This window comes from Colletotrichum fioriniae, assembly GCF_027942845.1.
Source record: "Colletotrichum fioriniae strain IMI 355084 chromosome Unknown scaffold_6, whole genome shotgun sequence".
NCBI classification, from domain to species: domain Eukaryota; kingdom Fungi; phylum Ascomycota; class Sordariomycetes; order Glomerellales; family Glomerellaceae; genus Colletotrichum; species Colletotrichum fioriniae.
This window is the reverse complement of record NW_027076842.1, coordinates 2,231,361-2,253,500: the sequence shown is the minus strand read 5'-3', so window position 1 is coordinate 2,253,500 and position 22,140 is coordinate 2,231,361. Positions and strand designations below refer to the sequence as shown.

General features: G+C 52.9%; 3 protein-coding genes and 1 non-coding gene across 4 annotated transcripts; 3 read left to right on the top strand and 1 right to left on the bottom strand.

The window, feature by feature from the left end:
* Positions 1-3,423: 3,423 nt before the first annotated feature.
* On the top strand, positions 3,424-4,470 carry N0V96_006010 (uncharacterized protein; the record flags this gene model as incomplete). The annotated part of the gene is made up of 4 exons (XM_053198541.1): positions 3,424-3,454; positions 3,516-3,732; positions 3,783-4,185; positions 4,243-4,470. The coding sequence occupies 4 exons, from the start codon at positions 3,424-3,426 to the stop codon at positions 4,468-4,470; spliced, it is 879 nt and encodes a 292-aa protein (XP_053043962.1).
* Positions 4,471-5,158: 688 nt separating this feature from the next.
* Positions 5,159-5,905, top strand: N0V96_006009 (uncharacterized protein; the record flags this gene model as incomplete). Its single annotated transcript, XM_053198542.2, has 3 exons — positions 5,159-5,271; positions 5,347-5,652; positions 5,725-5,905. 3 exons carry the CDS (start codon positions 5,159-5,161, stop codon positions 5,903-5,905), a joined length of 600 nt encoding a protein of 199 aa, XP_053043963.2.
* A 771-nt stretch (positions 5,906-6,676) lies between these two features.
* N0V96_006008 lies at positions 6,677-6,765 on the top strand. The gene has a single exon. It is a non-coding gene; the product is annotated as a tRNA-Arg (tRNA).
* A 753-nt stretch (positions 6,766-7,518) lies between these two features.
* DYN1 (dynein heavy chain) lies at positions 7,519-20,691 on the bottom strand (the record flags this gene model as incomplete). Its single annotated transcript, XM_053198544.2, has 3 exons — positions 7,519-7,968; positions 8,023-20,333; positions 20,403-20,691. 3 exons carry the CDS (start codon positions 20,689-20,691, stop codon positions 7,519-7,521), a joined length of 13,050 nt encoding a protein of 4,349 aa, XP_053043965.1.
* Positions 20,692-22,140: the final 1,449 nt, after the last annotated feature.

Here is a 22,140-nt window from a genome sequence, read left to right as displayed (position 1 = left end):
CTCGGCGCCCGCAGCCGCGAACATGGGTCGAGTATCGGCACACGGGCGTCGGAGACCGACCCCACTCCGAGAACATCGAAGCCAACACTCGGCGGCAACTTCATTTCATGCGGATCCAATGCATCCTCAATCACAACCGATGCAGCGACATAGGGCAATCGATAGCCCCAAAGAGAAGCCGATCTTCTATGCATACAAGACCAAAAGAGAGGATACTAGCAGTGACATCCTGCCAGGCCAAAGGGCGCAGATGAGTCTAAGTAAATTGAACAAGGCTGGGGACGAATACTTCAGAATCAGGAACAGAGTCCGAAATCCGATACGTGGTGAGCCGTTTTGTGGCTTCTTGCAATAACAAAAGATGGCACAGAGACTGGATTGACGAGAAGGAGTGTCTTACATGACTGGTGTGAAGAAAAAGAGTGTTGTTGTAGAAATTGTAGGATGCCGTGTAGATAGATACCGGAGTAGTATGCTATTCCAATGAAGCTGTTTGCTTTGTCGCCACGCCTCAGGAAATCTTGTAAAAAAAGAAGGAAAAAAAAAAGGCCTGAACCATCGAGATGAATTGAACTTGCTCGGAACACAGTACCTTGCTTCGTGGCAGCCAGTCGGTAGTGGCCGTGCCGCAGCTCTCAGATGGATTGATTCGTGGATGCTGCATCAGGCGTGAGGGGGCAGGACACGAGAAGGGCCAGGTGATGCACGTTGGAGTGTGCCCCGCAATTTAGCCCACAGGCCGGAGGGAAAGGTGCGGTGACGTGGGGATGTATCGGCCGGGTAGAGATACCTCGTCCCTGCTCGCGTCGGTGCAGATGTCGGACGGGGATGGGTCCTCTGGAGACTGGAGCTCGACGCCTGCCGCGTATAGTTCCGGAACTTTGCATTGAGGCCATTGCCAAGAATAGAGCAAGTGACATGAGACGTGCAGTCGGCCGATGGCTGTTTATTATCTCACGAGACAGCGGTATCCGTGGATTCGTTGGTAATAAAGAAATTATATGTCGAAATCAGGCGAGAAAGCGTTCTTGCCGATCATTTTGCGTATAATAAAGCGTGCCCCGGCATAGCAGGGAGCGGTCTGTGGCCGGCGGATTTAGTTGGGTTTGGTGGTTTGCAAAGTGGTGTGCTGCTGAGCTACCCGCCCACCATAGCTTCCGCCCCCTCGAACGGCGTACCGTTCCATTGGAGAATTGGATGTTGTGCGGGTGGGTGTGCAATCAGTCGCAACTTTCTAGGTAGATGCGATGGAAGGGATAGGCAAAGGCTGCATATGTATGAGGTCGAATTGAGAGGTATTTGGAGAGAAGGAGGAAACGGGGCTCTAGGTGCGCTGGGCAAATGTTTTCATCTGCTCCATCCGTCAGCAGCAAATCAGACCAGGAAGGGAAGCTATGAGGTGATGATGATGAAGGTCCACGGATGGAACGCAGGGGGTTTGTTTCTTGATGGGCCCCAGCGACTTGGGTCCGTATAAAGAGTCGGCATGGGGCACCCTGTGGCTCTTAAAGTCTGGTTGTGGGAGTGATAGATGGGGCGTATATTGTAGAATGCCAACTTGTCTAAGAAATGAGATGTTGGCCTGTGGTTTAGCCAAAGTGGAAGACTATGGGTGGTAAGCATCAGTGCGGTCTGGTACCTACCTAGTGAGCTCGGTATCATGAGGCCTAGTTGAGCAAGTGTAACTGTGTCTCGGCCTCGGTGACGGTTGACGGGCTCCAGCTCCGACCTCAACTAGGCAGACCAACTACAGGTGGAGGTGTTTGGAGATGGCTTGCGCAACAGGTTGCAATGAGGCAAATGCGGGAAGAAATGTCTGACGGTCCATGGAGAAGTTGAGAAGCGGGAAAGAGTGGCTCCTTGGCATTTGGGATCACTGGAGGTTAGGAGCTCTTGCCTCAACTGAAGTCGACGAACTTCAGCGTCAAGTCGCGGCAAGTCGTCATACCTGTGCAAGGATGACCCAATAATGGATAGCCCCACTCCGCCCACACCTGCCAGCCATTGGATCGGACTGAAGTCTGAAGGTGCAGCTGCAAGGTGCCAAGGTACCTCCACACTGGCGGCGTGTGCGTGTGTGTGTGCTCCAGCTTCACCTCATCTCTTTGCTCCAAACGTCTCCTTTTTTGCCTGTTCTTCCTTCCCATGGACCACTGTCCAAGACAAGCGAAAAATCCCTTCAGTTTCAAGCTGGTGCCAGGAAGGAAGCGCAGGCGGGTTTTTCAAGACCAAAGCCTACCTCTTGGCTTCCTGACACAATGTGTGGCTTGCAATGTTCGCCATCTTGGATTGAATCGACCGACCCTTCCCGCTAGCCTCAAGAGTGGCACATTGTTCACAACAGTTTGCTGCTGTGCCACCCCATCAAGGTAGGTACAAGAGCAGAAGATGGTGGATGGTCTCAAACCTTCACCAAGCTCAGAGTACTAGTCAAATGTGCCTGCTCTCGACTATGGTCACGCTCGCTCAGGGCGGCATCGTCAGCTCTGACGACAGCGTCGCTACAAACGTCGTCTCCAACCCCGGACCCAAGGTGTGGCTGATGCGGTCCGGATACAGCAGGAAAGAGCATCGGCCAGACAGGGTTGACAGGTCCAGATCAGCCCGTCTGACTATCCATGCATTGGCTGGCATGGCTGCCGCTCGCAGGCTCCCTGTGTCATGTTGTTGAACCGCAAACCCGCAGGGGCGATCCCGATCCAAAGCGCTTCACGCCTGAGGCCATTTGTTGTTCTTACCCAATGCTTCCTTGAGTTCTTCTTCTACGATACCTCAAGGTAGTGGGACAGCACGGCTACCTGGTACATCATCCTCATGTCTCCAAAAAGGATCGTTGACCGAAGAGGTCACCCATTAACTTGCGTGCTGCACGAGACAGCCAATCGGTAGTAGCACCCTCTAGGCGCCAGCCCGTAGCCTACTTGATCAAGCGAGGCGTCCAAACAAGTCCAAAAAAGCACGCCCAAGCCATTCCATCTCATTTGTCCAATGGTCCATGTTTCCCGCCCCAGCCTGGAATCTGTGAGGTATCTTAGGTACTGAGGTCCCGCAGTTCGGTCCGGAAAGATACCTCCTCCCCGTCCTCCTGCCTCTTGCCTCCACAGCCAGCGCTGGAAGACGAGGACCGCTGCAGCAAGGAAGGAAGGAACCTCTCTCTGCATCCGCGTTAGTCGTTACACGCTAATGTGCTTGTGGCGAGCTGCTTTCCCCGCAGATTTAACGTCCCATCTACCAACCCCATGCTTCCTGCTTCCTGCTTCCCTCGCTTATAAGCCACCGCTGCCCTCCTCAGCTCAGGCGTTTCTGCTACTTCCAAGCTTCTGCTGTCATCAACAACTTTTTGTGCAACACCAGAAGACTTGCAAATACCGCAAAAAGTATCGTCACTTGGGAGTCAATACCGGAAGACAATCATCGTTCAAGATGCCTACCGCAACAGAGCGCATTCACGCCCGTAAGCTACCATTCCTGCTCGGTGTATGCAACTATTTGTTAGTGACTGACATTTCCTCCAGTGAACCCCTTCTCTAAGAAGGAGTCTCATACTGCCGCCTCCATCACCACCTACAAGGTCTTGACTATTCTGAGTTGGCTCTTGGCTTTCATCGTCACTGTCTACTACACCGTCAATGAGCCCCATGATGGCTTCACGATTCGGAGAAGAATTTGGGATCAAAACTACCTCTACCGCACTGCCTTCACTCTGAACTCCACAATTATCGACATCTACTGGTAATTCCGACTCGTCCTTTCAGGCGCACAACATTTCTAACATCATTCAGGGTCGTTCTCTTCATCCTCCAAATCGGCTATGTCGGACACCTTTTCTCGAGCAATAGCGACTATGTCAACGCCGCCGCCAGCGTCGGATCGCACTTCATCTTCAACAACCTCTTGCACTTCGCCTTTGTCATGTTGTTCGTGCGCTCCCACTTCGGCTGGGCTGAGTTCATCCTGATCGTTAACTTCGCCAACTTGTCGTCGCTCTACTTCCGCCACAACACGTACCCTCGCTTCATCCACTGGCCAGTCGTTTCCGCTCCTCTGGCCTGGACGTTCGTGGCTATTTACTGGAACGGCGCCATCATGGTTCCCCACCCCCACAACCTCGTTGCCCGCATCTTTGGCAACATCTTCGTCTGGTCCATTCTGGTTTACGGAGGTTTCTTCATCGTCACCTACAAGGTAAGAGCGATTCTATGCCCATTGTATTCTGAAATTCACTGACTGATGATGTTTCAGGATTACACCATGGGCTTTTCTCTCAGCGTCTTGTCCGCCGCCCTTGGCGTTGCACAGTTCGGTCGCCAAATCGTCGCCTTCCAGTGGATCTTTGCTTTCACCATCATGGCTGTGTTGTTCGTTTCGACTCTCGTCATTGCCTACCCGGCTGCGACCGGCAAAGACTACCCCTGGAGAAGCCGCACTGCCGACTCGGAGCGCGCTCCCCTTCTTGCTGATGACCAGTAAATGTCATTATATCCGCATTGGAGGCTCGAGATTAAAGTCTGCGCAATGGCGTGTACTCGCGACAGAAGCATCCCTCACTACACGAGGGGAGAAGGTCGAGCTGAAGTGTGGCTAGAAGCCGCCCATGGCAGAGTCATGGTTGTCAAAAAGTTGTTTTCGTTCCGAGATTGCTGCGACAACTGATTTGTTTTCGGTATGGAATGTACATGGCATTTTTTATGGCCATGCATGCGAAGGAGAGCACAATAATTCCCCATGTTGTTTGTTATACGGCTGAAGGTAGGAAAGAGAGGCCGGGGAGGAATGACGTAGCTACGGTCTTATCATTATCCTTATCGTTCCCGAGCTTTGTTTATCGGTTCGAACTAAGCTAAGGTTGTAGCGAGGTACCTAGCTCAGAGCTGAAGGTGGAACGACTTTAGGTACCTCCAACCCCCCTGCAGTGAATCTATCAATTGCCATTGTTGCAGCTTGAGATCACGGATACCAATTGAAGATCCCCACCTGTTTTTGATACCCAAAACTGTTCATCATGCTGCCGCCCAGAGGGTTTCCTTTCCCTTTGCAACTAGGGACTGACTTATGTCAAATCTCACGTATCTACCGGATTCTGGCCAGCGACAAGAAATCCAGCTTTCTCCGTCGCATCCTCACCGAGAATGAGCGCCTCGCAATCCCTGCCAACTTGATGTTGGCTAATGTCTCAGCGACGCCGACCGCGATTTCCAAAGACGACGACTTCCAGGCATTGAAGAAGCGTAACCCGCTGCTTTGGAAGAAGGCTAGCTTCATAGCTGGCAGGTAAGCTCTATTCCCGGAATTCACCTCTCTCTCCTCGGGTCAATTGAGAGGGTGCAAAAAGCTCACAAGTTTCAGATTCGCAGCCAAGGAAGCCACATTCAAAGCCCACCCCACGAGAAACCTATCATGGCACGACATCACCATCGTCCGGAAGCGATTCGAGAAGCTACAGGATACTGAAGAGCTGAGAAAGACCAAGGGCCAGGGAGCGGAGAACAAGCAGGTGGAGGAGCCGAAAGAACTCGAGGGCAGTGAGGCGGCAACCACATCCGCCAACGGAAGCGGTCCGCCCGTCGCCATCGTGCGCGGCACACACGACGACATGCCAGGGCAGGAGGTGCTGGTCTCCATCAGCCACGACGGCGACTACGCCACGGCCGTGTGTCTGGCCTTCCAAGGCGTGGCAGGCGTGGAGGGCCAAGGCCGAAGCGCAAAGGAAGACTAATGTTTTAGTAGGGCCGGAGAAGACGGGCTTTCAAAGATGGGGAGGAAGGCGGCTGAGAAGACGAATCAGGTTGAGAGGAAGGCCGAGGACAAGGCTGAGGACAAGGCTGCTGAGGAAAGTGAGAAGACTACTGAAGATGCCGCTGAGAAGGATGATACCGTTAAGCAGATTCACGACGTTACGATTTGAGAGGGGCAATGAGGAGAGAGAGATTCCCTGGGTGAAGAGATGGAAAGAAAAAAAGAAAGAAACAAAAGTGTATTTGTAGAAGGACATGTCATGGGATTAGATGTAGTTGTAGGCAAGTTTGTACCATAGGCTCTCATCCCATGACATTGTAAATATAAAGACTCAAGGCAGTCGCTTGCCATTCTTTGCTCTCGCTTTGCATATTGAATATGGGCCGACTTGTCCATGTTGCCTGCCTACCCGCGCGACTCCTCTCCCACATCATGCCAAACAGTCTTGGGGGGGTTCGCTTGAGACCGCTGCACTTTGCCTTACCATCTTTCCTACCCGCTACCGTCGCCTGTCCATCTTTCACTTCTTCGCTTGGGTTTCTTCTTTCTTTTTCTTCTTTCTTCCCCAACTTCTTCTTCTTGTTCTTTCCCGTCCGCGCAGGGCGCTTTCAAGAATGAAAAAAAATATATATATATATACCAACCACGCACGACACGACCTTCCGCCAGTGGACCTCTGTAAACCACAGCCAGAAAACCTCATCAGCAAAACGAACTTGGACTCCAAAAAGCCCCACTGAGCCCACTACCTTACAGCAGGACAAGCCCCCCGCCAAACCCGCCCGCGAGCGCAGCGGACTCAAAGGGAAAGACAGGGGGACAAGCACTCCACTAAACTGCGCACGCGCACAACACGGAGACAGCAAACCGCTTACCATTCCAAACGAGTCATAGGCCCCAACTTCTGCCCCTCGCTTCAACAAGAAATAAGATCCTGGCAGGCCGGCTGGCCTAATGGCTAAGGCGTCGGATTCCTATGAGGAATACAAACTCATCCGAAGATTCTGGGTTCGAGTCCCAGGTTGGTCGTCGGTAATCTGAACACAGATTACGAGTAATCAATCATTTGACTTTTTTTGTTTTTGTTTTTGTTTTTCCCCTTCTTAACCTTCAACAAAATTGACCTTTTCATTAACTGCAACGGTATTCCTTGACCTTTTTTCTTTCTTTATCCGCGTCGTCTTCCGAAGGGTACATGCATGCATCACTATACTCTCTTCTCTTCGCAATCCAGGGTAGTTAGTCACTTTATCTCTCGACATGTGAACTAGGTACTGCAACTTGAGCTTCGCGCACCTCTATTGATATTTCTACATAATTGTTCAAGGACTGCAACCGTCGCTTTCAGTGGAGTCGTTGCGAAGTGAATAACTAATCAGGCAAATCGCGGCTTCAAAGTACAAATTGATCAATTACCGACGAAACTCGAGTCTTCACGCATTCTGTCAACCAAGCCATCACAAGAAGGACATACAGCTCGCCCAGTATAAGGGAAAACAACAAGAAATATAGGGTATCAGTGTATAAGTAATATCTGTAACATCAACGCAGTCCACTCCAATCCTCAATGATTTCCACGCCCATTTTTCCGCCGAGTTCTTCTCGAGCAAGGAAAAATCGGCAATGATGCCACACACTCTTTACCACTCGCAATCAAGACGGGACTCTCTGCCCACTCTCTCTTGACACAAAAGAAAAAGAAGCAATTCCTGTAATCAGGGAATTGTCAACGTCCTCTATCTATCCTCTTCCACATACCCTCACTCTCTTAGGCGTAGCTCACTAGGCCTCAACCATGAGCTGCTCCCCTTCCTCCAACAACTCCGTGACCTTCTTCAAGTTACCAATAAGGCTACGTCCAAGACCGACCAGGAGCAGCTTCTCTGCGTTGGCGGGCAGGCCGAGGTACGTAGGCGGCTCGCGCTCCGGTAGCTTGTGGATCCAGGCCATAAAGTCCGACAGAGAGGTACCCGACGGTACAACGAGGCTGCCCTCCTGGTTCTCCGTGCCTTCGACAAGCTTGTGTCCGACGTCGTAGGCAGACGGCGTCAGGAACGAGTGCACCAGCTGGTTCAGCTGCTTGAAATCTCCCTCGTTATCAATCTTGCCACCATAGGTTTCCGTGACGAGGTAGCGGATCATCTCCCAAGGGATGCTCTGAGGTGCAATATTCGTGCGGGTGCCGGCAGCGTTTTCGATCCAAGTGTCAATGATGAATGCCGAGCATTCGTACTGAGCAAATTAGCTTGTGTCTACTTCGAATGTGCTCTTGGATATTAAACTTACGTCACTGTCATTGAACTCCCAGAAGCCCTTCCATCCCAAGCTTGGGGCGTAGCGTAGACGCTCTTGGACGACTGCATGCAAGAAGGCAAGCAGCAGATACAATCTCGTGCGCTCCACAGGTGCCTTGGCGCCTCTCGTAGACAAGGAAGACATGGAGTCCTTCATGTTGGCGCGCACACCGGCGGGCTGCTCGTACATGAGGACTCTGGAGGCCCGCAGCAAGTTGACGGGAATCTTGGGACTCGACTCCATTGACAGGAAAAGGCGGAACTCGGAGTGGGGGTTGAGTGACTCCATGCGCTTCTCGAGACTCTGCAGCCATGTAGGTGCGAGATGTACGTTCTTGACCAAGACCCAGTTGCCCAACTGCGCGGCGTTGTTGATGGCCTTGTCGGCACTCGCGAGACCCTCGTTGGAACCCATGGCAATATTGGTGCACTTGACGCGAAGCCTCTCGACAAGGTTGTCCACCTTGTAACTGGCATCGAAACCAGGGCTAGAGACCAGAGAAATCGGTCTAGTGGCGGGAACCTGGCTAACCGTCTCCTTGAGATCCTCGACAACATCAAATGTGTCTGATCCAAACACCAGAGTAACAAATCGCTCGGCAGCGGGGACGAAGCGATCGAGACGGAAGAGCTTGACAAGGAGCAGAGATTGCAGAGCCTGGTCAAAGGCCTCCGTGCTGTCGTCCCAGATCTGGGGAACAAAGTTCTCGGCAAGCTCCTCAGCCAGGAACTTGTCCCAGTCGGCAGACGAGACAGCGTCAAGCTTGTCCTTGAGCACGCTCATGCGACCAGCACGAGTGAAAGCCTCTTCCTTGGCATCCTTGTCGGTAGAGAGATCCTTGCCTTCCACGCGATCATCAAGGATGATATCGATCAGCGTCTTGTCCATCTTGTAGGGCGAAGCTTGCGCAAGCAGCATGGCCAGCGTGATCCGATCCTTTTGGAGCAGGCCAAGCGCAGTCCGCTTGAAGGCGGTGATGAACAGATCCTTGACAATGATGTCTCGCCGAATGTTGTGGTTCGTCTCGTTGGCGAGGTTCTTGTTGCCATGCAGAACAGAGTGGAAGATATCGAGGAAGTACTGAAGCGAGAATTGGTAGAAATGGTTGAGGTAGTGGAGCTGCTCCAGCACAGCAAACACAGTACTGCAAGAGCGGGCAATGATGCTGTACTGCTGGGTAATCTCTTCGACTTCTGCCATGACGCCCTCGGTGTTGCTCATCTTGTCTGAAATCTCCGCAGCCTCCGTCTTCAATGTCTCCAGGGTCTCAATGACGTTGTCGTCATCGAGGATGTTTCCGCGGGACTCGTTGAGAGCTTGCAAAAGACGCTTCTCCAACTGTCGCAGATGAATCTTGAACTCTCCCTGAAGCTTGATGAGGTTGGATCGCCGCTCATCGACATCAGGTCTCTCCGACTTCAGAACGTCATTAAGGGACTGAGTCTGGAGACTGCTCTGGGTGACCGTGAAATTGACAAATGTGGTTCGAGAGCAGATATCGGGAGCAAAGGTTGCCGATGGGTCACGGGTTGACAAATAGATCTTGAAGGATGGCGAGAAATCGATCTGCTGCTTTCCAAGCTGGATGAGGACACGGCCACCAGTCTTCTGGTATTCCTTGTTGAGGACGTGGTTGAGGATGGGATCGAGGTATTCGGCATCCTGGATGAGGATGGGGTTACCGAAACGAAGGGAACTCTCCAATTGCTTGGTGAACGAGTCATCCAAGAAACTGGTGACTGTCAAGCGACGGTCCTTGCTCTCCTTTTGCAAGAATTCGGTGACTCTGCCGGAAGGATCGATGATGAGAGGGTAGCGGTTGAATCGCTTGAGAACGATGGCGTTCTCCGTGCACAGATCGTCAACCGGCAGGCTGTTCTCCTGCCAGCTGAGACGCTCATCAGCAGTCGATAGGTACTCGGTGACTGGGTTGTGTTGCTTGTATAGTACACCAGATAGCTGCAGCTGGTGCAACCAGTCATCCATCATGGACTTTCGGAAAGTTTGATCGTAAAGACCACTGTAAGCGAGGAAGGCAGCCGCGACGAGGACATCGCCAACGAGCGTGCTGATCTGGGTCTCGAAAGACTTGCTGCCCTCCTCCCAACGGACTCTCTCAGACGACAGACTATCGAGCAACTTGACACTCCTGTCGACCTTGAACTGGACCTTGGACATCTCAGACTTGATGGCTTGCGTCTCGCTAATGAGCGCAGCGTACTCCGTCTTGTACTGGGCGATGCTAGACTCGAGGGTGTTGATAGTGTTCTCAACAGCCTTGGCCTCCGCCTTGGTTTGCAGAGCTGTCTCCTCAAGCGCATCGACTTCGTCCCTCAGAGGACCAACACGATCGAGAATTTCAGAGTACAGGACCTGTGCCTCAACCCATTGTACCAAAGGACCACAGGCCTTACTGGCGCGGTTGACCTTGTCGAAAGTGAATTCGGGGATCGACAAGAAGTCATTGCGCATCTTGGTACGCAGAGCCTTGGTCATTTGGCGTTCATTGTCAAAATTGACAATGCTGGCAATGAAGTCGTCGCGACGGATAATACCTTGGATCGTTCTCCAGTCGTTGACCTTATGACCGAGCAGGGCACAGACAGACTCGAGAGCCAATCTGACACCCTGGGGCGGGTTACCCATGGATCGGACTTCGGTAAGATGTTGACGCTTGATGTTGCTAACACTGGCCTTGGCCTCTTCAACGGCGGGTTCAGCCTTGGCGAGGTCTTCCAACACAACTGTTCTTCGCGAGGCCACCTCAGCTTCTTGTTTCTCGAGTGCGACCTGAATCTCCAGTGAGGTGTTCTTTCTCTGTTCGGCCTCTCTCTGGTCTGCAACCATGCGCTGCAGTTTTTCGTTGGCCTCGGCGTCCTTCTTCTCGAGCTGAGACTTCTTCTCGGCAAGGCTGACCCTCAGATCACGAACCTTGTCAACAGTGTCTCTAAGCTTCTCGAGACCAACGTTGAGATGGCGTTGCTGCTCTTCCAGATCCTCGCGCTTCTCGTTGTAAAGCTTGACATACTGCGCAACGAAATCCAGGAAGTGTCTGGGGGTAAGGAAGGTAACCTTGCCTTGTTGTTTGAAGAGCTTGGTGTTGAATCTCTGGAGGGAGTAGTGGATGTAGACCATGGAGTTGACAATAGTCTCGCGATGCGTAGGGGGAAGGCTGAGGGCGCGGTACGCCACGGGGATAGAATCAGGCGCCTGGAAGTTGGGTCGATCAAGATCCATGGACTGGGTGAGCTCATGGCCAACTTGGAAGAGAGCCTGATCGGACCAGTCTCCGAACCAGTTGAGAACGCAACGGTTGAACAAGGCAGGACTGGTAGCAGCCTTGGATCCCAGACCACCCTCTGGCGGGTTCATGGTGAACACAACATGCAAATTCTTGACAATCTGTTGCGTGAACCACTTGTATAGCTCCTCGGGCGAGTCGAGGTGCAGGTTTTGTCGTTGAGCACCCTCCTTGCAAGCCGTCATGAGCGCGGCGAACTCGTCTCCCTCGAATAGACCGGGAACCTCGGCGTTGGCGAGCAGAGTGTTCATTCTCTCGAGGAAGCCTGAATCTAAAACATTGGCTTCGTCCATGATGAAGCAAATCTTCTCGCCCTTGCAACCGCAACGTCTGAGAACATCGCGCAGATCATCGTCAAAGTCTTCGGCAGAGTACTTGCCGTGCACCTTGATCTGGAAGACCTTGAGACCGTTCATCCAGGCCACGAAGCGCGAGAGCGTGGTCTTTCCACTACCACTCACACCGATAAGGATAAGATGACCCTGGGGTTGTCTGAAGACACGATCAATGCGGAGCACGTGTTCCAAAACGTCGTTGAAGAGAATGAGAGGTACGTCGACTTCTTCCTCACAGAACGTCTTGAGTCTGGCCTTGACAAAGTCTCGAAGCTGCTCCCGGTCGACTGGTACGTAGTTCTTCGACAGCCAGTTGGAGAAGAGGATGGGACCGCCAAGTGCCTTTTGATCATCGACAGTAGGGAAGAGATCAAGAGCGATGCGTCGGACTGCATCGTCGGTCCACTGGCGCTCGTCCTCAGCGACGAGACGATCTTGGAAGAGGCGCAGGGCCTCGTGCGCCCAGATACGGACAAGGCCCTCAATGGACAACGTCTCCAGAGGCCGGATGGCTTCGTAGATACCGCGCACCCATCTAGTGAGTTCACGAGGACTGTAGACGTAGTGAGGCTGGATCTTGGGCGTGAATCGCTGTTGCGACTCAAGATACAACTTGACCATTGCCTGCGTGAGTGGCTCAGAGTAGCCGCGGAGGGATGGGATAATCTTGAGAACAGCCGAATTGAAGGTGCCGTAAATCTGGAGCAGGGAAAGCTCTCCGGGGTAGTCGACCATGATGAGAGGAGCATGACGAAGGAATCTGGCACCCAAGGGTGTACGACCTGCGTCCGTCGGAGGGTTACAGGCACCGACAAATTGGATACGGTCGAGAGTGACCCAAGACTTGTCCGAGGTTCTCCAGAAACCATTGTGCTCAACGAGCTGACGCAGGAAGGAAATGGCTCTCTGCGTTCCATACTTGTCGGGGGCAGGCAAGTTAATTTCATCACAGAAGATGACCAACCACCTACCAATCTGTGTAGGCGAAAGCATGACTCCGTTCAGGGTCTTCTTGTACTCGCAATATTGCTCAAAGGTCTTGATAAGAAGGTCGGGAGTAGTCGCGCTGGAGAAGTTGAGGCCGACAACCTCCATATTGGGAAGCTTGCGAAGAGCACTGAAGAGTGTCATCGTCTTACCGGAACCGGGAGGACCGCAAAGCAGCAGCGGCTTGTGCTCGGCCAACCAAGAGTAGAGAACATCCTCATGGCGCACTGTATCGAGAGTAGGAATGACCACGTCTGTCTGAGTGACGGAGTGAGTATTGACTTCAATGGTAGGCACCTGGTTCTGCCACGGCGCCCACTCGGCTTGGGGAAGAGTCACGTCGAAATCGATGAGCGAGCTGGTGCCATCAAGAGGCGCGTTGCCAAAGCTGGCCAGACCACCGACGGCATCTCCGAACGCTTTGCGGTCATTGAGAGGGCAGTCACCAGTGAGGGCCCAAACCAAAGCGAGGAGCAGCTTCTTCGCGATATAGGCTTCAACCTGCTCAGGGTCCAGGGGGAAGTCGGAGTGCTGAGCGTTGTATTCAATCATGTCGCGGACTGCCTTGTTCAAGAGAGAAAACAGTGTGTTGAGGACGCGAGCGACAGTGAAGTCCATAATGTGGTTGTAGCTCTCAGCTTCCTTGAGAGCAGCTGTTAGGAAGTCCTCCCCGGAGAGGTAAGCGTTGAGCAAATCGGCGACTTGAGACTGGACGGCCAGAGCCTTTGCAGGGCTCTGTCCAGCTGCGACGCTGTCTTCGTCCAGGTCCTCGAAAGGCTTAGAGCGGAGCGTGCCGAGGTAGTGCTCAAGCATCATCATTGGCGTAACGGTGTCCTCGCTGAACCAGACCATACCGCAACGACTGACCGTGGCGAGCGTAGCATACTTCAACGTCTCAACCTCGAACATGATGCGGACGTTGGCGGGCAGGTTGAGACGCTCACCGTTGGGAAGGGTGAGAAGTTTGTTGTCGTCCAACACACTGTTCAAGTTCTCAACCCATTCGGGGTCAACATCACCGTCGAAAACAATCCAGTGGCGCTTGGAATCCTCGCCTCTAAGGTTGTCGACAATCTTTCGCAGAATGCTAGTGAACAGACCATCCGTCCACTCACGCGTGGTAGAGTCAAGGTTTCCGTAAAGAGCCTCCTTGGACATGACCTTGGAGTCAATAACGTGCTGCACGCCCTCAACACCCTCGACCTTTTGGAGAGCGTCGAGCAGAAGAGTCCATGCAGCAGACTTGCCAGTACCGGAGTTACCAACCATCATCACACCGTGGTGGATCTTCTGGATCTGGTAGAGTTGAAGGACCTTTGTCATCCAAGTGTCGTTGACCACCAGCTTTCTTTCGTCTGCGAGCGTCCTGATGGCCTCCTCGAGGGCCTGCAAATTGGCTGGTACGTACTTGACGCCAGGGAAGCAGTCTTCTTCGACCTCGCCGAGGATCTCCACATCGCTCTTGATAAGCTTGGGGGCGATAGTTTCGCGGATGCTCTGCACGATAATTTCGGGCTCAACGACCTCCTCAGCGCCAATGCTGCCATCGCTCTCTACAAGTCTTGCACGCTTAAGACCTCCAGAGCTGACGAGAACACTCTTCAAGGCACGAAGACCAAAGTCGTAGTGAGCTTGCTTGGACAGTCTGGCGGCACACTGGTCGAAGAAAGGAACCGTGTGCTTCGATAGCTGCTTGGCTTGGTTGAAACCTTGAGAGTACAGCATGACTTCGGCAATAAGCTCCTTGTCAGGCTTAGACATGGCAACACTGCGGAACAGCTTCTTCAAGTTGTCGGGAAGGTTGGAACGGCCGGCATAGCCCGGATTCATGGTGATGAAGATGCCAGTGTTGGCGTTGACATGAAGCTGGCGTCCAACCAGTTCGGTCTGGGCCTTGTCGTCTTCGGCTCCCTTCTTCAGGCCAAGCTGAATATTCTGGATTTGCTGCGAGACAGCGGAGAGAATTCTCTCCTCGAGACGGTTAAACTCGTCAAAACATCCCCAAGCTCCGACCTGGCAGATACCGAGGAAGATACGGCCCATGGCCTGGAAATCGAAAGTGTCGTCACAGCAGAAGACCAAAGTGAAACGACCGAGCTGGAGACCAAGGGCCTTGACTGACTCCGTCTTACCCGTTCCGGCTGGACCGTAGGGAGATCCACCCAATCTTTGCTCGAGGGCTTGTGTAAGAGTAAGGAAGCATCGGTCTGTGAGAGGTGTTCTAACGAGGCGTTCCGGGACTCCGAGATACTCGAAGCCGTAGCTGAGCTTGGCATTGGCCATCTTCACCTGCAGACGATTGGGGAAGTCGCCCTCGGGAGTGTAGACGTAGCGCATCTGTAGCAGCCACCAGTAGTGAGTAGGTGAGGTTGCGTTGAGGCTGATGAGCTTCTCGATGGCGTCGCGCTGGTGCACACATTCGGTGATGAGCTGTTCGCACTTCTTGCGCTGAATGACCTCAAGATCACCCAGGACAGTATCAGCGAGAAGGCGAAGCACTTGCACCTCCAGCTCGTAGAGAGATTGCAGTGACTTTCCTCCGTCAACGAGAGACTTTTCGACGGATGTCGTCCAGACGACTTGTGTCGCTAGAACGACAATCTGACTGGGGAAGGCTTCCATGAACGCATCCATCGCCTCCTTGTCGATCTTCTCAGATTCAAAGATAGGAGTGTACTGCTCGACAGCCTCCGCGAGGAGCTCAGCCAGCGTGTTCTTCATGCCACTCTCCAGTAGAGCCAACCAGTCGTTGATCTTGGGCGTCTTGGCGAGGGAAATTTCCTTCTTGAGACGCACAGCCTCACCCTCCTTCGAAGTGAACCCAGAAATGATAGTCTCATCGTCCATAATCAGTCCCGACAGACCAGCAAACATCTTCTTGAAGTGCTTCGCGATACGCAGGGTGTCGTTGCTGTTACCGATCATCTCGAGAAGATCTTCGTCACCGACAAAGTAGAACCTAGGGAAAGAGACACGTTCCTTCTCGAGGTATTCACCAAGAGCCTTTTGGATCTTGTTGAGGAGCTCAGCCAACCTCTCGAGAGATTTCTGGACGTTGGGAATGGTCAAGACGTCGAGTACGTAAGGCTGCTTGTAGACCTTCTTCATGACGGCAGAAAACTCGCTGTTGATGTTCTGGAACCTCGAGGACTCCACTGGCAAAAGGTGCTTGATATCGGCATTGCCAGTGAAGACACCTTCAAGGTAGACCCATTGACGCTGAACATCGATCCAGACGTCAAAGAGGACATGCACTCTGTTGAGCTTGTCTTCCCAGGAGGACGCCTCCTCTTCGAACTCCTTGTAGTAAGGCGAGTGCTTCATGGCTTGCAATGAGTTCAGGTTTTCGCTGCACTTGGCGAACAGATCGTCCCAACCGCGAATGAGTCGGCATTTGTTCTGGTAGTTGACGAGCTCCAGCCCATAGTTGGACCACGTCTCGCGGACTTGCTTCAGGAACTCCTCCAGGGCCATCTCACCCTGCGCCTGAGCAATGATGTCCCTGACAATGACCTCGGTAGCGACAAGATTGAGGTCCCAAACATCGCCAAGAGTCATCGACACTGGTGAGTATCGCTTACCAGGCTTGATCTGCTTGTAAATCTTGGTCCAGTGGCGGTCTCGAATAGCCTCGGACTTGAGGTCAGAAAGAATGGTGTTGACCTTGAGCAGACTGCGAAGGATGGTCTGCACGTGCTCAAAGGCGGCATATTGTCTCATGCGACTAGGCATCTCCTTGGTGCTCTTGATGAGGTCGTCAATCTTGGACCGGATCTTTCTGGGTTGGACAGCAGTCCACAGGACTTCTCGCGTCTCATTGAGACTCGCCCAAATGGTAGAAAGGTTGGACCAAACGGACTGGAAGTCCTGGACTTCTTCCAAAATTGTACCGAGAGAGGTGTCCGCGGAGGTGGGAATATCGAGAGCCTCTTTCGCCTTGGCCACCATTTCAAAATCGGATTGCAGCTTGGAGATTCTGGTCTCGAACGTCTTCAAAGTTGCGGTGGCAACATCAGGCTGAGTGGTGCCAGAAACGGGCTTCTCGTCGTTCCATTGCACTGCGACCTCGGCAATCCTGTCATTGACAATCTTGTCCTCGGCGATGATCTTGGATCGCAGGGCGTCAGTCTGGTCCTGGACGATCTTGGACTTCTTTTCCAAAATCTCAGTAAGAGACTCCCATGAGCTGTCAATCTGCTCGATATGAAGCCAGTCGTTGGGGAATTGGTAGCGCTGGCGCACGAGGGTAGACTGGCCCTGTCTGAACATGTCGATCTCAGGAGCCCAGAGCTTGACATTGCGTCTGCAAGCCTGCACAACAGTAATAAATTGGACGGCTTGTGCAGTGGACGATGCATCGAGACCTTGGCTCTCAAGATCGCGGCGAGCCTTTTCAATCTCGGCGTGGACTTCACGCATACGGTTGCCGAGTCTGCTAGCGAACTTCATCAAGATCTCGTGCTGCCATTGGTCGTACTTGGCATTGACCTTTGTCTGGACCTGATCGTAGTCAATCGTGATGTGGCCGAATTGCCGGCTAACTTCTTGCGTGTCAAAAGTCTGCCGCGTCTTTCTGATCTCCTGGAGCAGCTGCAGCCATCTCGCAAGCTGATCTCCCAGAGCCTCATAGACTTGTTCAGACTGAAGATCCCAGAGGGACTGGAATTGCAGCCACTTGTCGACGTAAGAGCCGATCTCCTGCAATTTCTTTTCGACAGAGACGTATACGCGGCTGAGCAAGTCGGTACAATCGCTGGGAAGGTCGTCAAAGTGTGGTTCGTCTAACGTGGTAGTCGTCAAAGTCATTTGGTATCGCGTGGCCTTGATCTTCTTGAGATTGCAGACGATTCCGAGCCACTCGTGGAGTTGAACGAACCAGCTCGAGCGGGAGTATTCCAGTGGAGGGTCCAAGTAGATCACCTGGTTCCGCATGGACAACTCGAGGATTAGACGCTTGATTGTAGGTCCTTCTTGCACAGCCTCTTCGCCATTCTCAGTCACTTGTTTGCGGCGCCCATCGTCAAGATAGTCGTCCTCAAAGGCATTAATCCAAGCCAGGATGGCGTCTTGCAGACGAGTAAGAAGCACCTCCTTGAGCTTTTGGTTCATCATGTCGACCCAGTACGGCAAGTTGACGTACTGCTCCAAGTTAAGCTGATCGACAGCAGTCTGGATAGTCTCCAAGCGTGAAGTGAAGGCGCTGGCTTCATAAGGGCAAGTGTTGAGCTCAATAAGCGCCTTCTCCACGGTCGCGTGAATTGACGCCAGTGAAGCGGTCTTGGCCTGGAGCAAGGACACGGCCGCGGCAAACTCTCGAATGAAGAGGCTATGCTTGCTCTCAGACGGCTTGGAGAGCCCAAATTCGGACACGTTAGGCAAGGTAGCATTGTTCTTGGTAGAAAAGAAGATCTCGTGAGAGTTAACAAATGACTCCCATCGGAGAGGTACTCCTCTAGACACCAGAGCGTAGACGTCGTTTCTGTATCCATACACAAGCACGGCTTCTTCGCCCATCTCGGAGATTTGTCGCATCGTCTGCGAGAAGGTACGAACGCTCTCCATGAGACTGACTGCAAAAGGGTAGACACGCTTGGCATCCTTAGACACGTTGTTGATTGAATGGGGGACAGCATAGTTTTGCCACATGAGGTTACGCGTCTCTTTGAAAAGGGTGATGACTTGAGGATCAAAGTTGACCATGAGTTCGTAGCTGTTGCCCGTGGATCTCTGACGACGAATATCAAAGAGGAAGCCAGAAATGGAAATTTGACGGCGCTGAACATCGTCGAGCCAAGCCTTGTAGATGGTTTGCGTGTCCAGCTTCTTCCGGAAGAGATTGCTTTCGCTCTGCAGCTTCTGACCTTCGGCGTGGATGGCCCACTCGGAACCCAGCACGTCCTCGACCTTCTTCATGTAGTTGTCGAGCTGATGTTCAATTTGTCGCGCCCAAATAATAGCACCAGAAACAGGCGGCAAATCACGCAACTGGGCCATGGCGTGGGCCTCGGAGTGGCCATACTGTTGCTTGAAGCGCTCGTGAAGACCGTGGATGGCTTGTTTCACGTGCTCCATCAACTGGTTCTGGTACTCGGCGATAGCACCACGAATCTTGGGGCGCACAAAAAGAGCATTGAACTTGGAGAAGACACGGAACATCTCGTTGGCGTTCTTTGCCGTCGCCAGGCGGTCTCTCAGGCGCGCAATGATGGAGTTTTCAACCCGAGAAGTTCGCTCATTGTACATGTTCTCAGCCTTGGCCCATCTCTCGGTGCCCTCAGGTGAAACATCCAAGAGGTCGACGTTCTTCAACGCCTCCCAGGCCTGCTTGACTTCTTCGACGGCGTCCACATCACCCATCTCTTCAACAACGACTACGCCGTTGGTGTTGGTTGTTTCCGTCAAGCCGCTCACGGTAGCCTTGGGACCAAGGACATTGACAATAGTCCGCTGCAGCTGCTCATGATTGTCGCGGAATGTGCTGACGTACTTGAGACGGCCTTGAAGCTCTGCATGCTTCGGGTTGACCTTGATGGGGATGAACTTTTCGTTTCTCCTGCGCGTTACCTCACGGGCGACGTTGGTAAACTCCTTGATGCTTTCGTCCCATGTAGTGAAGATATCGTCGCTTGCTTTCATGATGGCCTTGAACTCAGTGTAGTCGAGGTTTACAAGCTCCGTACCGGGCAAAAGCCGATGCAGCACCTCGTCCAAGTCTCCAGAAATAGCTTCGACCAAAGGGAGAGCTCTCCGAATGGGGTACGGGCAGATTCTGAGCTTCCTGTTCAGATGGCCAAAGATCTGCACAATGGCATCCTTAACCTTGGATAGATAGGTGGCGGAAAGCAGTTCATCGAGCGGAAAATCTCGCATGAGCTGGTTGTACTTTTGGACCTTCTCCATGGCCTCCTTCAAGCCGGTATCGGCCGTGAAACTGACAGTCGCCTGGAAACGCTTGGCGTGCTTGAGAATCTCAAGAGTCAAGAGGACCCCCTCGCTACGGAGCTGTCCTTCGATCCCCTCCAATGCAGACTCCATCGAAAGCCAAAAGTTGACCTCTTGACTGGCCGTGAACTTGAAGTCCTTGGCGCTGTCGGCGGGGTCCCTGGTCATCCTCGTAATGACCTGGATCGACTTAATCCAGCTGTTCACATTGTTCTGCAAGCTGTTGAGAAAGGTACTGTCGGAGAGCACGGTGCCCGGGATGAGATCAAGTGTGGGTTTCGAGTGTCGCGAATCGGCCTCTTCCAGCGCGTTCTGTACCATTGTGTGGAACATGAGGGAGACCTCTGGGATTTCGACGTTCTGCTGGAGGTGAAGCAAGCTCAACTCCAAGTCGTTCCATCTCTTCTTCGTGACGGGAATTCCCGTCTTGGAGTCCACATCCGCCCTGCCCCTGGCGCCATTGGTGATCTGGCTTCGGGTGTTGGCATCAAAGTATGGCGCAAGCGCATTATGAACATAAGAGTGCAGGATCTCAAAGGGCGAAGTGGAGGGGCCTTGCTCGCCGGCGGTGGCATTCAGGGTCGCAGGGCCTGGGAGATTAGTCAAGAGTATCTGAGAAGTGAGCGGCAGCGAGGGGTCGATCGGGCCGGGGCGCTGCTTGAGCAGCACCAGGCATGACACGGTCGTGGGAGACGAAGAGATCTCGGTCGTCAGGGAGTATGTGTAGGATGGAGACTCTACACTCAAGCGGTTAGCGGTGCCTATGCAAGCCGTCAAGAGTTCTGCCTCGCGCGGGTTGAACGAACTTGAGTCGTCGGTTCCATTCTGTATTGTAGAAACGGGTAAAATGTCTTTCTGGATGTACAGGGCGTTCGGGGTATCGGTAGCGAAGCGGGTGCAGCGCTGGACAGTATCAGAGTAGCGATGCTTGTGAAGCAAGCTCCCGGGGCTTTCGAGGTCCTCGTTGGTCGCTCCGAGAGCTATCTGGCAGACCAGAGCAATGTGGTCGAGGACGCGGCTCGGATCGATCGAAGATTCGGCGGTGGGCGAGGCGACGCCGTTCGCGCCCGGGATCGGGGTGGAGGCCACCTCCATGGCGGCTCGGGGTATGTGGTATGTGGTTTCTGACGAAGAAGGACGATATTTACAGTGTCGAGGTCGGCATCATCGTAGGTACGACGGATAGACGGTAACGTGGACGGGTGGACAGTGTGTCTTTCAGGTCAAAAAGGGCAACCTCAGGGGCGATGACTGTCGGCCGCAAGATGGACGAGTCGTGGTGTGCCGAGGAGCGAAACGGAGAGAAGCGAGAGAACGGAAAATGCTAAAGGAGAGTTGTGGTATCCTCGAGTGGAACGAGAAAGTAGTTATCGCGTTTGGGAACCTAGATGTGCTCGTCGTCCCGTTGTCGTCGTTTGGTAGTCGAGGATTATTTGCGACAGCGAGTTTGATGCGCAGCGCAAATTCGGGGGCTTGTCGTGGGATGAGTCTACGAAATGCAACTATGTAATAAGGTAGGTAGGTCGGAGGTGAGGTGCCCGGTCTGCTGCAATGCAATGTTGACTTTCCAGACGAATTACTGGAGAGTCCCCGGACGGCTTGACTTGTCCACGGGTTCCACTTTCACGTTCGTTTGGGAACTTCTTGTGCAAGTGCAATGGAGCATTCCCGCGAGTAGTGTACAATTACACAGGAAACGGCGGGAAAAGGTACATTGCTCCAGGGCGGTGGTCCTTTCCTTTCCCTGAGATCCAATGTCTGCGAGTTTTAACGCGACCAGGCTGGACCCTTGTCGCGACAGCATGTGTCAGGAGGTTTGCTGGCCACTCAAGCTCAGGTACGTCGACTGTACGTAGACCGTACGGAGTATCCACCCGGGACTGCGGGAGTCATTTGATTGGTCGTACCCTCTTTCTCTGCCAAATCAAAGCTCTGATCTACCGCGACCAAGTCCTCTTTTTTTTTTTCTCTCCTGTGCTGGCAATGCATACTGTCAAAGGGGGGATAAGAGGAGCTCAGACACGCTGGCCATCACACGTCCCCGTCTGTACATTTCACCTGCACCACTGCACCAGGCATAAATCTGCATCAGGGTCCCCTCCCTGTGCATGTCCGCAGATGGGGACAGAAAACAGTCAGCAGCAGCAACAAGCCCCTCCCCTTCACTACCTAGGTGGTGGGCTTGCATATCTGTACCTCAGAAACAACAACTGTTCTTTCTTCACATGCCCGCATGTCTTAGGTAATGCAGCCAACGACGCGTCCGAATACTTAAGCTACCTACAGGCTACAGCTTGCAGAATACCCATCAACACCATTTTGCCTCACAAGTCGAGAGTAATAGTATATGATGAATGAAATGATTTTCCGCTCCTATTCTCTTCACAAATCGCCATCACCAGACTATCACTAGACCCCTGGCCCGTTTAAATGCTACCAGTACGGAAATGGCCATCCAATCTGCCACATCCAACGCCCACGCCCGCTATCCTTGGGATCCAAAATTACTCTTAAAATCGCCTCTTAATTAGCAGCGACCCCTGG